A 16,670-nucleotide genomic window follows, 5' to 3' on the forward strand; every position below is an offset into this window, starting at 1 on the left:
CACTTTATGTTTGACCTTTAACCGTAATATTTCCAAAACAATCTAGAATGAGTTCTAAGACTGTACTTATTAGAAAGCCATGAAACACACCTGAAGTTGTGACAATGATATTGAAGACACAGGTCTCTTGTAGACCAGCTTGGTCAGTAGCTGTGTAAACTACAGCAATGGTTCCCAGGGGGAAAGCATCACCAGGGCTGTGGCCACTGGTTGCTGCGACAGAGGCTTGTCCCTGTGTGTCTGTGGCAGTTGGTACCTGCCACGTTGCAATGGATGAGGTCACACCTGCAGCTACAGTTATTACCTGCGTCATTGGACAGTTCACAAACGTAGGTGGAGTTACGTCTGAAATAAGGGAACATTGAGAGACAAAAGAGACAGCATGTGATAATTGACTACCAATAAGGTAAGAACTCATTCTGTTGTGTCTTCATCTTTGGTTAAGTATCAGAAATAAACACATTCCAGCACTGATGACTTGCCACATGTCTGCTTTAACTATCACACACATTACTGATTATCAGTACTCTTTTAGGTGGTGTGATTTCACCATGGACATACCCATATTAATCCCATCATTTGTTCTAAGCTCAATTTGCATTAACACATCCAGCATGCATGATTAGTCCCCTCTAGTGTAAACACGCTACTTCCAACTTATTTCATGGTTTGGCAGAAGTGCTGTGATCTTGTTCAAGTGTCTTGCTCAATTGTCCTACCCATGTAAATGAAGTGGGTGATTAAGGGTACAGTCATGCAACCTCGCTAACCTTAACTCAATGTTAAAAATTATTTTTGTAATACCAATTGTGTGTGTGTGTGGGGGGGGGGGGCACCCGTGAGAGGAGGAGATTGTTTTGGTTTTGGCATGGGCTATGAAGCTCCATGGTGCGTGTGTGTGTCGACAAACTTCTACAATGCTCTCCTTCTTATTCCTGTATTTTCGTTATTTATGGGTCAAATTTTTTCGTTCGAAATTCAAAACGGATGACTATAGAATTTCTCAATAGAATATAAAATCTAAAACTTTAGAAAGAATAGAGAAAATTGAGTGCACTTTGAATGGTCTGCCACAGGCAGATATCCTTATCATGCTCTTATGTAATATGACAGCTGTTGCAGTCATTAAACCCTGGCTTTGCCTCAAGGTTTGCCACGCCCGAGTAGAAAGCTATTTTGCAGTGGGCAAATATATCGACTACCACTTCTCAAACGACAAATCGTTAGGGGGGTATAGCACCCTATCAGCTTCGTTTGGCGATGGGGTCTTGCCTCAAACGGGGGTTTGATGGCATGCCAATATAGAAGCCTTTGTTACATCATAAGCCCTCAGCTGCACGGCGTGATTCGCCCTAGCAGAAACCAGAGTCCGCATTTTACTGTGCGTATGAAAACATAAAAAATGTGCAGCTTGAACTCCAAACTTCATTGACCCTACTTGCCAAAATATTGAAAATCCTTCATAAAATCCATACATATTTCCGGATCACTCCCAAAATTTAATCATCTGTTCCTTGTGTCATTCTCAACCTTTCCTGCAAGTTTTATCTGAATCCACACACAAGCTTTTGTGTTATTTTGCACATGGACAAACAAACAGACAAAGCTTACAGACAACAGGTGAGGCACATGTGTTATTAGGACCACTTTGTTTTGCTTATATCTCAGTCATATCAAACCTGATTTTCAGCAAATAAACTTTTAATTCCTCTTAGAATTGTATGCACTTTAATAGTTCATATAAGTGATTTTTAATTATCTCACCACAAATATATCAAGAAAACCTGAATACCCATTTCGACCAAAACTTTACCACCCCTTTTGATGTAGATTTAACAGAGAATATCCTATTTAATTCATGTATGTCTTTAAAGTAGAGTTAAGTTTCAAGATAAGTGATTATTTGGCTAGTATCTCATCTCGAGAAATCTTTGACGAAAATGATGTCAGGTCTGAACAAAGTGCGGTAACCAAAGAAGGCCTACAATGTGATAAGGGTCAATACCTGTCACTGCCGTTGTTGAGACAGTCACTGTGAAAGAGCAAGTGGTCTGCAGGCCAGCACCATCGGTGGCAGTGTAGATCACCTCAGTGGTTCCGAGTGTAAACGGTGATCCAGGGAAGATGTTTGGGATAAGAGTGACCTGTCCACTGTTGTCTGTTGCCGTGGGAACAGTCCAGCTGACTGTCACTGCATTGGTTCCCAAGGGAAGTATTGCAGTCCGGTCACTTGGGCAGTTGTTAATGACAGGTGGCACAGTGTCCCCTGTAGAAGGTTACAATCACATTAATTGCAGACTGTGGAATTAAGACTGGATGGATGAAAAAAAAAAATGGAGATGGATTTTATTTGGTCCAACTTTATATCAATAGTATTGTACATATCACAAGGTATCAATGCTAAATGAGTCTACCTTATCTTTCACGTTATTCTTGTTGCCATACACATATGCATTTCTTTCTCAAACAACTGCACTTCCCCCTAAAATAACCACAAATGTATCTGCTAATCAATTAAAGAACAGAAATAGAAACATCTACAACTGGGCTAGTGTTATGTTGTGGATGGTGTGTGTCATAATAGGGAGCTTTAGATTTTTGTGATGGGGACATTCAGAGGAAAAAAAATGTTCCAAGCATGCGAGCATGCACACGAGCATGATCTATTTACAGCTTGGTCGTCCGAGTTTGTCACTATGTGTTCTGGTCTATCTTTACGTCCGCTCAATCCACGACGCAGAGAGCTACTTCATGCGGCCATCAAATGGGGACGCCATTTTTTTATAGGTTGCGTCTCAGCGTAATCTAAAGCTACTTTCCAGCATGATGCAGGGGAGAGAGAACGTCCAACGCACTCGTCATCTCAAACGTCCGCGCCGCAAATCTAACGCTCCCTCATATTAACAATGAGGGAACCTAGGTACATTTAACCCATTGAGGACGGACTGATTTTGCTATTACACGCATTTCCCATAGACACATGCACGAGTATTCTCGGGACTCATCCTCAACGGGTTGAATAGCTCCTGGAGACTTTATCAACCCGGTCATCTTTGTTGGGTTCTCCATACCTTTATGTACAACTACTTGTCTCACTTGTATGTTAGTCTTTGATCGAGTACCAAAGCGACATAGAAGGGGCAGAGGACTGTTTGTGGTGGGTCACATTGAGGATTGTAGTGCATAGCTATTGCAAGCCACAGTATATGTATCAAAGATTCTGGAACTATACCTATAATGTGTGCACATGTTCCACAATCCATGTTTGTGCTGTCAATGGCATGCAGTGACATGTTTTGCTTCTCCGAGGGTAAAAAATAAATGAAGAAGGGGAAAAAAAAAGATGAAATGCAAGAAAACCATACCTCCATCAGTAACCACGAGGACATTAAATGTGCACACCGACTGCAGCCCCACCGCGTCTGTTGCCGTGTATGTGACCATGGTTGTCCCCGCAGGGAAGAAAGATCCCGGGGCGCGGTCGACTGTCAGAGTAACTGGAGGACTGGCATCGGTGGCCTGTGGTGGAGTCCAGGTGACCGCCACGACAGAGGAACCAGATGGCAGGGTGGCAGTCTGCGTACCGGGGCATCCAGTGATCACCGGTGGGGTGACATCACCTATGTATAGTGACAGCAATATTTATGTACAACATGCACTAGCGGTCCAAACAAAACTGCACAGTCGTAATTCTTTTAGTTTGTTTCTTTGGATTTAATCCGCTCCTATTGGCAAGGATTTGGCCAGTTTTTCTCTTGCCTAATAGACAGCTGCATTATGTGGAGACTAAAATCCTACAAATTTTTATACGAACATGCTAAAAATAAATAAAAAATACAGTAAAAAACCTATTAAAAGACTCTCTATATATTGGCATTTGATGGACAAAAAATAAAAGTTAGCGGATGAACAAAACCTTAAAGTGAAATATTCTCAAAACAAATGCAACCTAATATTGTCGCTTGACGAAAGGGTCCTACCAGCGACGGTACTGCTTCATATGACAATCAAATCCAACTATTGAAGCGAAAATGTTTTGGGAGAACACAAAGGTACTAGGTACCTGTTGACACTAAACTCTGGCAGTCATTAACCGGAAACTTTGTTAATCTGAACAGTGTCTTTAATTCTGTCCATCGAGTGACAAGAAACTTCCCTATCATGCACTTCATAAATCTTAAAGTACTTTCACTAATATCATGAAGTATAATGACAGTGAGGATGATGTAGAGCGTTGTGTTATTACAAAATCAGATAGTTCTGAACAGATTTTTTTTCCCTTTTTCTCAATCCTAACAGTCCCTATATACTGTAAAACTGGAAACATTTGTAGCATGATTTTTTTTTTCCTTTGCGATTTGGAGCCGACAGGCTTTTCGTGGCATGAAACTTGTATACGAATTGCCATCACTGGCTTTCAATGTATTGTGTAGACACACACTTTCATGTGCATTATACTTTTCGGAATTTTGACTCCTGGGTCCTGTTTCATAAATCTTGCTTTCAGTGACAACTGCCACATTTCTGTGACAAGTTTGTTCTTAGCCAATCAGATACAAGGATTGCAGTACCAGTAACAACTGTGAAAACTTGTGACTGATAAGAAGCTTTATTAAAATGGGACCCTGGTGAAATTTCTGAAAAATTCATGCAAACAAAATTCTGGTTTTACAATACATATAGATAAGATGAATACAATATAAAGGACATGTGAGAACATCTCATGAATGGAAGCAAGGAGTTCACATCTTCACCTGATGTCGCCACAAAGACGCTGAATGTGCAAGTGGTCTCGAGTCCAGAGTTATCAGTGGCGGTGTAAACAACTGATGTTTGTCCAGGGGGGAATTGGGCCCCAGGATTGAAGTTTGACTCCAGGTTTACGACACCACTGTTGTCTGTAGCCACCGGAGGAGTCCAAGTGATGCTGAGCGATTGTGAACCATTTGGCAAAGTTTCAAATATGTCATCAGGGCAACCATTAATTACAGGCGGCACTGTGTCAACTGCAAAAATATACAGGAGAGACACAAAGGAACACAGAGAAATGGAATTGTGTGGGATTCCTATGTAAATGGAACTAATGAAAGAAAAAAAAAACACTGTTACTAAAACATTTGTGACACTCTTCAGAAGAGTACTTGTGTTTTAATAGAAATATTCTCATAGAGATATCAGAACACCTCAACTCTAAAAAGATAAATGTATGTAAAATCTCACATGAGATGAAAAGACATTAAGAACATAATGGTTAGTTGAAACATTTATGTTTTGCTGTATGCAAAAATCAGCATCTGCATCCTTTATTAAAAAATGTTTCTACTTGCATCAATGAGGTATTTTTAAGTCAGCTTATACTTAATACCAACAAAATTTTGACCTTTTGGCATGAATTGCAAATGATTATAACGTGACACCATTTGAATGCAAGTTTTGATTCAGCTTATGGTGGTGATTGTGCTGCAAAAAGAACAATCCAAATTCTCAAAAGCAAAATTTCACCCTTTAAAAAAAAAAATCACTTTTGAAAACTGATTGGAGCAAACATTACAAAGAAGAATACGCTTAGTCTCTTCAAAGGCACTCACATGTTGATGTCACAATGACATCGAATGTACACGTAGTTGTCAGGCCTGCCTCATTGGTAGCCACATAGACAACTGGTGTCGTTCCGGTGGTGAACAGATCGCCGGGTGACAGGTTGCTCTCTAGGGTTACAGTGCCTCCAGCATCTGCATCGAAGGCCTGTGGTGGAGTCCAAGTGACGGACAGGGAGGTGGAACCAGTTGGGAGGTTCCGAGTGATGTCCGACGGGCAGCCTGTGATGGTAGGGGGTGTGTCGTCAACTCCCTCACCTATACGTAGGAGTTAAATAATACAAAGTCCAGACGATAGAATGTACCATGCAAACTTTCTCATGACTACTCACAAGGTTTCATCAAGGTCTCTTCTGGGTGATTTTTCTTTTTTGTTGGCTATTTCGATCTGCCTTTGGTATACAACCTAATTTTAATGTTATTGCTTTGTTAGAGAATCTTTGCCTAAGTTTGCATGTACACATGGTATTGTTGTATGTCTAAAGTCAGCCTAGCATACATCATTTGCAATGTTGTATTATTTGTGAATCGAAATATTGCAAAATATATTATATATCATCTAAGCTACTACTCTCTGTTGAATTGCATTGATAAGACTTTGTGAATGGAAAGAAAGGAAACAAATGGAAGTGTCAGACTTTCACTCTTAAAGGAACATGAGATGGTCAAGACTTGTGGTCCAAAGGAGTTAACACAAACAAACACATTTCTGGAACAGAATGGAGGAATGATTGACAGTGGATTCTGAATATCTGCATCTTGTCTTTATTACCATTCACAATAACATTGAAGGTACATGTGGCCCAGTTCTGAGCAGTATCCTCAAAGACATATGTCACTAGGGTGGTGCCCACATTGAAGAGTGTGTTTGGAACGTTAGACCGGTAGGTAAGGACGCCATCCGGTGAGGTCGGTTCTATCCAGGTCACCAGGGCCTGTGTCTGACCGAACTGGACGTTGACGGTGACGTCATCAGGGCAGTTTAAAACAGTTGGAGGGGTGAAGTCAGCTATGGGATTAAAAAAAAAAAAAAGCACAAGTTTTAGAGCACAGCAGACATCTTTTTTTATTGCGGATGCAGGGAAAAAAAAGAAAAGGAATTAAAAGGCAAACAATAGAGGCTACAGAACTACAAATATATATTCCCCCCCCCCCCCTAGGAACTGGGTACAACTAATCATTTCTTTTTTTTTTTTTTGGGGGGGGGGGGTGCATATTGCTAACGAACTAGCTTGGCAAGGTACAATGAAGCACTGTTCCACATAATTGTTCATTGAGTGCTTTTACTGACTATGTTCATTTAATGCCCTGAAAGCCAAATTAAACATACATTTTGCATTTTAATCTTCACCACAACGAAAGTAAAAAAAACCCAAAAACACACACACACACAAAAAAAAAAACACACACACAAAAAAAACCACATGCCACCCTCCTCCAACCATCTCCCCCACACACATGCCCTAACTCATATCACACTATCATCCTCCATCATGGCACAGTGAGAAAAAAAAAAATCACGACACAGATCATTTGACTTACTGACGGTCTGACAGCGATCACCGCTAAAGCCCGTCTGACACTGACAGGTGTAGTAGGTGTCGAAGGAAGTGCAAATGCCGTTGTTCTCACAAGGATCACTGGTGCATGGGTCTGGCACTGAAATGTGGTTTGAAAAGTGGCATAAGAGATGACAGCATGACGAATTGCCACTTTTACAACTTTAAACTCATGGGCATTCTACTCTAAAGTATTATCCTTTGTTACTGGGCAACTAAAATCAAATGTGATGTTGCCAATTTTTTACTGCACAACTGGAATAGTGCATAGTAACGCAGAAGAAACTAGAACAGTTTGGCACTAGCTCTTTGAAGCGCCTTTGAAAACAATTGACCATTCTCATGGCTCTTTTTCATCTTTCTTTAGAAAACCAGGAGTTACAGGCCTTGTGTCATATTTTGTTTTTGTTACTCACAAAGGTAGAGCTTACATACATCACCTATAATAACTTCAAAGCAATTTAAAATGGAAATTCTATATTTCTGTTGAAGAACTAAACAACATAACTTCATATGGAAAAATTAGATTCCATCTTGTCTGCTACAATATAGTCAGGCGATTGTTCACCTTAAAAAAAATAAAAGACCCAAAATGACTGATTCATATAATCGTCTGAGATGGTACAGACTTTCATTTCTCATTTCATTGATTTTATTTTCCACAATGAAATCATCATTTGCATACACAAAATGACACAATATCAATACAATGTAGTAATGATTGTCAATAGAACAAACTGGTGACTTGAAGCAGCAACAATTACAGGTAGGCCCTACTTACTGATTGTCTCGCAGTTGTGTCCAATGAACGTTGGCAGGCAATCACAGACGTAATCCACATCGCCAGTTATGCTCTCATATGAGTTGTGACAAGTGCCACCGTTCTGGCAGTCGGGTCTGTTGGGGTTGGTTGCCTGACAGATATCCAGGGCCGGGGCATTGGCTGTGATGTAGGGTAAGAGATGGATACATGATACTAGGCATAGGAAACACAGGGCATTATGAGTTCGTAGTCCCAGTAAGTCATCTCTATAAAGTGCTCTCTTTGCACAGAAGTAGTGATGAAGCACATAGGACGCAAGCAATGCACTGTCTGGTTTGTTTCAAAGGAAATCTGTACCAAGTTTGTGATGGAAAACTGGATAATAATAGAGGCTTAGAACCATCTTACATACATTTATTGATGAATGCATGAGGAAGGTGACTTATACTTATCTGATTAATCGTATAGGCTACTCTGTTATGGAATTTTACCTAAAATCCAAGCGTGTTAAAAAATAATACCTTTCATTTGATACTTGCTTGTCTATCATATTTATTCATCCATGTATCTATCTGTTTTTCTGTCTATCTATCTGTATATCTATCAATCTATCTATAAATCTGCCATCTATCTATATAATATGTAAATCTATCTATCTATCTATCTACCTATCTATCTATCTGTCTGTTTGTCTGTCTATATCTCTCTGTTTTCCACCTATCTGCCCATCTATCAGTCCCTAACGTAAGTATTTTTCTTTCGCTGAAATTCATCACAACAGATTACAATACGACACAAGCACCATCTCACCAAAAGTTACTTTGTATGATTCAAAGCTTTGATACAAAAGTATATATTCTACTCTGAGATCAGTCTCTTACCAGTAGGCAGCTGGCAATTTGCGCCAGTAAATCCTTGAGCACACATGCAGTAGTACTGAGGAGTGTATGAGGTAGGAGTGGGATCGTTGCTGTGGTAGCTGTTGTAACAGGTAGCGCCATTCTGGCATGGATTAGCATTGCAGGAGTCGAAGCCTGGAACGGCAGCTGCAAGACGGAAATAGAATGTATAAAGATTCTCGTCAGGTCAAAGTAGTGTGAATATCTCCTATAATGACATCATCAGCGGTTTAATATTATTGATTGGTCATTTTCTACCTTAACTCTGAGAGTAAAATTTGTCTTAAAGGTTGGTAACAATTGGTTGCACGGCAACCCTACCCCCGGGGTCACCCATCCAAGCTTCATCGATTTTGTACGCATGAACAGTTTTGTGATTCAGGGCACTTCAATTGCAGCCAAGTTATTATTATTATTATTTTTTTTTTTGGTGTATTTTTTATTATTTGGCTGTGTGTAAATGGTGCCAAAAAACAAACAAATTGGAGTTTTGCATCGTGATGCAAAAAGTAATTTCTTCTGGAGGTGAATATGGCCACAGTAAAGAATGGGACATCCTGGATGGGAAGGACACTCACCCGTCATCTGCTGGCAGTTAACCCCAGCATAGCCGTCTCGGCAAAGACAAGTGTAGAATTGGCTGTCCAGGGTAAGGCACTCTCCACCATTGGCACATGGGAAAGAGTTGCAGGGATTTCCATTTTCCAAGATCACTGGAGAAATGAGACATAATCATATCAACGACGTCAACATTTTCACAAGGCTGACAAGATTTGATTGCATTAATTGCCTTCCAAAATCTATTGGGAAACTGATTCATAAAGAGCAAAACTTTTGCACCAGAACAGAACAGAAAGAGAGAGAGAGAGAGAGAGAGAGAAGGAAAGACAGACGGACAGAGAGATGGATGAAAAAAATATATTCCAACTTTACAGGAATAATACATTAGAATCTCTTGAAAAGCATCCCATCTTTACATTCACAATTTGATCACTCTGTGGTAATACACATCACACTGCAGACCATAATTATATTCACTGTACTTTGCTTTAATAGCTTTGAAAATCATATGAACAACAGAAACAGAATAACCACAACAACACAAAGATGTAAAGATCTAGAGTTCCTTCACTCACCAATTTCACAGTTGACTCCCCCGAAGCCTGCGGGGCACACACACTGGTAGGCAGAGCACAAGCCGCTGATTTCTTGACAGACTCCCTGATTCTGGCAGGGGTTCTGCAGACACGGTGATGGATCGGCTGCACATCCAAAATGCAAAGGTAATACGATGTCAAAAGGCTATACATGATAGAGATGTCGTGGATCAGAACACTCATCTTTGAATGACATAAACGTGGTATATGGTTTGTGAGTTTGAGCCCATGCCAAACCAGACACATTTGCTCTTCAGCAAGGCACTTTGTCCACATTGCTGCTCTCCACCCAGGAGTATAAATGGATACCCAGTAGGATGAGAAGGTTAAGGTTGGTACATTGATCAGCAAGTGTACACATGCATTTAAATTGGCTGCGACTGGATGGAATGCTTCCCAGGGAGTAGAGAGTGAGCACTGTCAGTGCTGGTTTGAAATAATGTATCCAGTGACCGGGGTAATAATAATTTGTAAAGTGCACTATATAAAGCTAGCTATGATTATATACATACAAGTAGTATTGTGGGAAACATGTTTTAAAAAGAATGTGGTGTTTTTGTTGCTACTTTATTTCTTTTCTTTTTTTATGGCACTTCATAGGACCCAGAACAATATGATATACTCATGATTGATCATTTTGATTTGCCACTATTGTAACTTCTCCATGGGAACTGTCATGGGAACTGTTATTGCAAAAGAACTAAGATAGCAGAGCACTTCTGCATGCATGCAGAGAAATCCATACGGTAGAATGGGTCTCAAAATATAACAAGGAAAAGTAGAAATTACGCGGTGCGTAATATATGTCCCCGCCGGAAGTAGCATTTAGTAGCAAAATGTACAATATAGGTAAAAAGATCAAGGTCAAAGGTCAAAATTCTATGTAGAAGTTTTGAAGCCCTCACCTAGTGCCATCACATAAAGCAAACGGAATCGAAATCGGGTTAGAAATGGCGAAGGAGTAGCATTTTGTAGCCAATGTACAATATAGGTAAAAAAATCAAGGTCAAAGGTCAAAGAAGTCAAAGGACAAAATTCTGTGTAGAAGTTTTGAAGCCCTCACCTAGTGCCATCACATAAAGCAAACGGAATCGAAATCGGGTTAGAAATGGCGAAGGAGTAGCATTTAATAGCAAAATGTACAATACAGGTCAAAAATCAAGGTCAGAGGTCAAAGAAGTCAAAGGTCAAAATTCTGTGTAGAAGTTTTGAAGCCCTCACCTAGTGCCATCACTTAAAGCAAACGGAATTGAAATCGGGTTACAAATGGCGAAGGAGTAGCATTTTGTAGCAAAATGTACAATTTAGGTCAAAAATCAAGGTCAAAGGTCAAAGAAGTCAAAGGTCAAAATTCTGTGTAGAAGTTTTGAAGCCCTCACCTAGTGCCATCATATAAAGCAAACGGAATCGAAATCGGGTTAGAAATGGCGAAGGAGTAGCATTTTGTAGCCAATGTACAATATAGGCAAAAAATCAAGGTCAAAGGTCAAAGAAGTCAAAGGTCAAAATTCTGTGTAGAAGTTTTGAAGCCCTCACCTAGTGCCATCATATAAAGCAAACGGAATCAAAATTGGGTTAGAAATGGCGAAGGAGTAGCATTTTGAAGCAAAATGTACAATATAGGTCAAAGGTCAAGGTCAAAGGTCACAACTGAAATTCTTTATAGAAGTTTCAAAGCTCCCATGTAGTGCTATCATATAAAGCAAACAGAATCAAAATCGGGTTAGAAATGGCGAAGGAGTAGCATTTTGAACATTTTGATCACACACGGACGCACGGACGGACGCACGGACGGACACACGGACGCACGGACGCACGGACGGACACACGGACACACGGACACACACACGTACGGAGCCCGTTTCATAGTCCCCTGCTCGAACTCGTTCGGCGGGGACAATTATGTGAAATGATGACTTGCACACACAAACATTTCCCTCCAGCAATGCTTGGTTTACATATCATTAGCTGAGAACAAGAAGGGCTTTACTACAATTTTGGAATGTATCGAGTTATTTGTATCATGTTGTTGAGCTTGCTGTCTACTACATTATGGTGTCAATTTTAGATTATTTTCATTTGTACTAAAATATAACAATTTAAACCACAGGGGCACTGCATAACAATATTTGTGAATCTACCCCATTTCATTACACAAACTTTTTATCACATCACAATTGATATCAGGTTTGTTTTTTTTTAATCCTCAAAATGCAATAGCACCCTTTTGATCTCAGCTGACGATATGTGAACGCAACATCAGGAAGGTCAAAACAATGTCACTGTAGCATCTCACCTATTTCACAGTTGTAGCCGGTGAAGCATCCCACACAATCACAGGTGTAGGAGAAGCAGTTTGCGTCTGTCGTTATGGCAGAGCACTGGCCGTTGTTCTGACAGGGTGATCCAACGCACGGGTCTCGAGCTGCATGGAGAACACATTTATAGATGTAGTGAGGCTTTGAGGAGGGGCGAGGGAGGTGGGGGGGGGGGTGGTTGGGATAGGAAGGGACAGTTGGGGAAAAAATGACGGCCTTGCTAATCTCAGGGAAATGCAACTATGGTTGAATTCTAGGTGTCTACAATGCTGAAGTAACATGACTGGTGGTAATTCCGTAAAACTGATATTCTATCTTTACACCCCATCACTTATCTCTCCAGTGCCCTCATCAACAACAACAACAAAATAATAATAATAATAATAATAATAATAATTATTTAAAAAAAACTTAAAAAGGAATGCAACGAGAATGCAAGATTTTTTTTTATTGGTCTTGGCAAACAGGAAACAGGTTGGGATAAATAAAAAAAAAAACCAACAAAACATTCTATGCTTGACATCAGACTTATTTAATTCTCTATTTGTAATACTGCAGATGTAGAATATTACTATGTGGAAATTTTAATGAATCTTGCACAAAACTTAATAACAACACACAATTATTCTTTTCTTAACAGTAAAATATATAGTTCCCTCCATGACAAACTCAGAGTGAACTTCACTGATATCACTTTTTTTTTGCCCCGAGCAAAAAGAAAAAAAAAAAAAAGATACCACAAAAATGTCCACTTTCACAGTAGGTATGTCAATAATCTATGTAAGAATTCAAATTGTACCTTATTGCTATGTTCCTGTCTACAATGACTGCTCAAAGGACAAACAAAATGTGGTCATCATAGACAAGTGGTTATTAAAGAGAGGTGGCTTAAAAAGGGCAGATTTGACTGTTTGTTTGTCTTTTTATTGGGGACAACATCCTCTTGCTATTCTGTGTCTAAAACAAAAGTCTAATCCTAGATGAGGTCCTAGATCCTAGATGAATAATTTACCGTCCTCGCAGTAAGCCCCTGTGAAGCAACCTGAGCAAGCACACTGGTACTCGGTGCAGACGGGGCCAACAGGGATGCACTGGGCACCATTTTGACACAGGTGATTGTCGCATGGATTGATGACTGTGAAAGAAAACAGCACATCGTTAGAAGAAAGAAATGTTGCATCAACTGCATCAATCCAACAGAGTTTTGCTCCATGATAGGAAGTCAAGAATTCTTTTCTTTTCTTTTTTTGCCAATCAAGTTTGTTGAATTTATATTTTTTCTCTCTCTCTCATTAGGATCCGTCAAAGTCTATATCATATATAAAATATCTATTAAAACCAAATAAATATCTTAATATTTTTATTAACAAGATGCTTTGGAAACATAGAATGAACTGCTATGTCTTTAATAGAACATCATATATCTATGTCTCTATCTCTATCTATCTATCTATTTATCTATCTATCTATCTATCTATCTATCTATAGATGTATATCAAAGCTGAAAGCGTTCTTTCTGAAGCACTTGAAGATTACAATTATCCCTTGCAATTGATTTTGCATTGTTGTAACATTCCCTAGTGCTGTCTTGCTACTTACAGATTTCACAGAATTGCCCGGTATAGCAGAGTGGACATGTGCAGGTGTAGGTTTCACAGTCATTGGGGTCGATGGTACAGGCACCGCCGTTCTGGCACTGGTGGTTCTCACAGGAGTCAATGGCTGAATGCGCAGAGGAATATTAATTATGCCACAAAGAGATGTACAAAAGGAACAATACATATGATATTGCATGAAGAGTTTGATTGCAAAACAACTTAACTCCATTCTTGTCAATTTGAGGTATTTGCAATTCAACTTGCTATTAATGAACAAAAAGTGGTAAAACATAGAACATAATGAACTGATATGGGATATACAATCGTAGGCATATTCTGTTTGGGGGTTTTGTTTTGTTTTTTGTCTTTTGAAACTTTCCCAAAGACTCTGGATTTTATGTAATGATACTTAGTAGTTGATTTCTAATTCATTTCTCTTGATGAAGAATTTATTAAGAGATGTGATTAAGTGTATATGTTGGAATACATGTATCATGTTTCCCTTTCACTTCATCTACCAAGTCTAGATAAAGTGTTGTAATACGATAATAAGGATAGATATTGCGAAACCCTCAGTGTTGTATACCTTCAGTGCAGTATGGGCCAGTGAAGCATGCAGGGCACTGGCATGTGTACGACACACAAGAGCCTGGTACTGGGATGCATGCAGCACCATTTTCACACAGATCCTGAGCACAAGGATCAATTGCTGCAGAGGGTAAGAGATAATAATAATAAATATAAATATAATTTATAAAGCCCTTATTACAATGTTTCTAAGCGCTGAGCGTCTCAAAGAAACAATTAGAAGAAAGAAATTAAGTCATGGAGTAGATACAAATTGTAGTACGATGAAATGCAATACAAAATACATAGAACACACATTGTAAATTATAACTTATAGAACAAACGTAACATAAATATATAACAAATCCATACAAATTACATGTCATGTGAGAACAGATGAGTTTTCAGTAACGTTTTGAAGGAGTCTACTGTAGGAGCTTCACGGACGTGGATAGGTAAGTTGTTCCATAGTGTGGGTGCAATAACACTGAAGGCACAGTTGCCATAACGAGTACGGGTGCGCAGTGCCGAGTGAGTTGAAGATGTGCAGTGGAGTGAGAACGAAGGATTAAAGTGACCAGTGACACATGGGAATGAGATTTCCCAAATTTACATCCAGGCAGTGTGTTGATGGAGAAGATGTAGGGGCCGTGTTAAATTTAAACCATCCTCACAAGGTTAAATGATTTCATCACATTTTTCACTGTTTTTCTATGTAGTCTTTATTTCATCCTAATAACTGGCTTGGATACTGTAAAATGAAGAATAATCATATACATTTTAATTATGCACTTTTTGCAAGAGCCAAGATTTGTGAAATTTATTAATGCACGCGAAAGTTCTTGTCTTCACCATATGCAGCAAATGTTAGAGGCAACTCACAAAGATTTCTTGCCACAAAAAAGATTGTCAGTTCCTATTCGCAAAAATTTCATGCCGCGAAAATACTGTGGTTTACAGTAACTCGTGTCAACTTGATATCCAATGTTCACAACCCGGCAGTGTGTTGATGGAGAAGATTTATGGGCAGTGTCAAATCAGGAGAAGATTTCTCTTTAGTTTGTGTGTTGTCTTCATTCTAATAATTCTAACAACTAATCATCATTATACCTGGGAAATCGTTTGCTGCATTTTAAGTCTAACTAGAAATGTCGCTACAGCGACTGGTTATACCCCCGCCAAACAACATTTCATAAGCTTTGGTCAAAACAACATTTCATAAGCTTTGGTCAAAAAACTGAGGAAGTAGTTAAATCCGCAAGATCTTCCCTTGATCTTCTGCCATTAATATGCCATTACCATGGCAACGTACTTTCGGGTACTGTCGAAAAATGCGTCTTGCACATCTACAACCAAAGGCACACATCTGTACCAAGTTTCATGGAAATTGGGCAAAAACTGAGAAAGTAGTTTGCAACACAAAATTTTCCATCATTTTGGCTCATAATATGTGAGCTGTTACCATGGCAACATACTTTTTGTCACTGTCAAGAAATGCGTCATGCTGACCTATATCCTAAGACAAACATTCAATATGAATTCCATGAGAATTGGAAGAACACTGATGAAGCAGTTTTGCCATGAAGCATTTTGCCCTATATTTTACCAATAACATGCCGTTACCATGGCAACGCACTTTTTGCCACTGCGGAAATATGTGTCTTGCACATTAACATATTCAGATGAACATCTGTACCTAATTTCATAAAAAATTGATCAAAAACTGTACGAGGAGTTCGCGACGCAAGATTTGTACCCATTTTTGCCCATAATATGCCGTTACCATGGCAACGTACTTTTGGGTACTGTAAAAAAATACGTCTTGCACATCTACAACCCAAGGCACACATCTGTGCCAAGTTTTATGGGAATCGGTTGAAAACTGAGGAAGTAGTTCGCGACGCAAGATTTGCAACGGACCGACCGCCCGACCGACCGCCCGACCGCCCGCTGATTCCTATATACCCCCTTCAAACTTCGTTTGGCGGGGGTATAATAAAAATGTTCAGAGGAGGGTGGGGCATGGAAAAGCCACAATGGGATGCTTTAAAAGTGGATATTTACAAGCGAGCAATTTTTCACGCTTGGCTGGGTAAGATGAATCTTGCATGTTATTACTTCCATGGAATCAGGACATCAAGTAATGAATCATATGACATGCAAAAATATTTGCATGCTTTCATATCTGCACATACTAGCTTCTGGTTGCATG

At 39.5% G+C, this 16,670-nt stretch overlaps 3 protein-coding genes across 3 annotated transcripts in view; all 3 read right to left on the reverse strand.

Annotated features, from left to right (window-relative positions):
• Positions 1–10,601, reverse strand: part of LOC140232713 (hyalin-like) — a 28,557-nt gene extending 17,956 nt beyond the window's left edge. Inside the window, exons 1-12 of the mRNA XM_072312830.1 lie at positions 10,598–10,601; positions 9,955–10,080; positions 9,397–9,531; positions 8,801–8,965; positions 7,938–8,099; positions 7,140–7,256; positions 6,370–6,606; positions 5,589–5,855; positions 4,755–5,006; positions 3,366–3,620; positions 2,006–2,266; positions 91–345 (exon numbers count right to left, since the gene is read on the reverse strand). Coding sequence (XP_072168931.1) covers positions 91–345; positions 2,006–2,266; positions 3,366–3,620; positions 4,755–5,006; positions 5,589–5,855; positions 6,370–6,606; positions 7,140–7,256; positions 7,938–8,099; positions 8,801–8,965; positions 9,397–9,531; positions 9,955–10,080; positions 10,598–10,601 — 2,236 coding nt within the window. The remainder of the gene's footprint in view (positions 1–90; positions 346–2,005; positions 2,267–3,365; positions 3,621–4,754; positions 5,007–5,588; positions 5,856–6,369; positions 6,607–7,139; positions 7,257–7,937; positions 8,100–8,800; positions 8,966–9,396; positions 9,532–9,954; positions 10,081–10,597) is intronic.
• The window catches only part of LOC140233292 (hyalin-like), a 107,026-nt gene that overhangs the window by 26,581 nt on the left and 63,775 nt on the right, over positions 1–16,670 (reverse strand). The gene's annotated exons all lie outside the window — the stretch shown is intronic.
• LOC140233496 (uncharacterized) lies at positions 9,990–14,597 on the reverse strand. Its single transcript, XM_072313613.1, has 5 exons — positions 14,478–14,597; positions 13,893–14,015; positions 13,306–13,428; positions 12,272–12,400; positions 9,990–10,080 (listed from the first exon to the last, which is right to left on the reverse strand). The coding sequence occupies exons 1-4, from the start codon at positions 14,565–14,567 to the stop codon at positions 12,344–12,346; spliced, it is 393 nt and encodes a 130-aa protein (XP_072169714.1). The 5' UTR covers positions 14,568–14,597; the 3' UTR covers positions 9,990–10,080; positions 12,272–12,343.

This window comes from Diadema setosum, chromosome 9 (assembly GCF_964275005.1).
Source record: "Diadema setosum chromosome 9, eeDiaSeto1, whole genome shotgun sequence".
NCBI classification, from domain to species: Eukaryota; Metazoa; Echinodermata; class Echinoidea; order Diadematoida; family Diadematidae; genus Diadema; species Diadema setosum.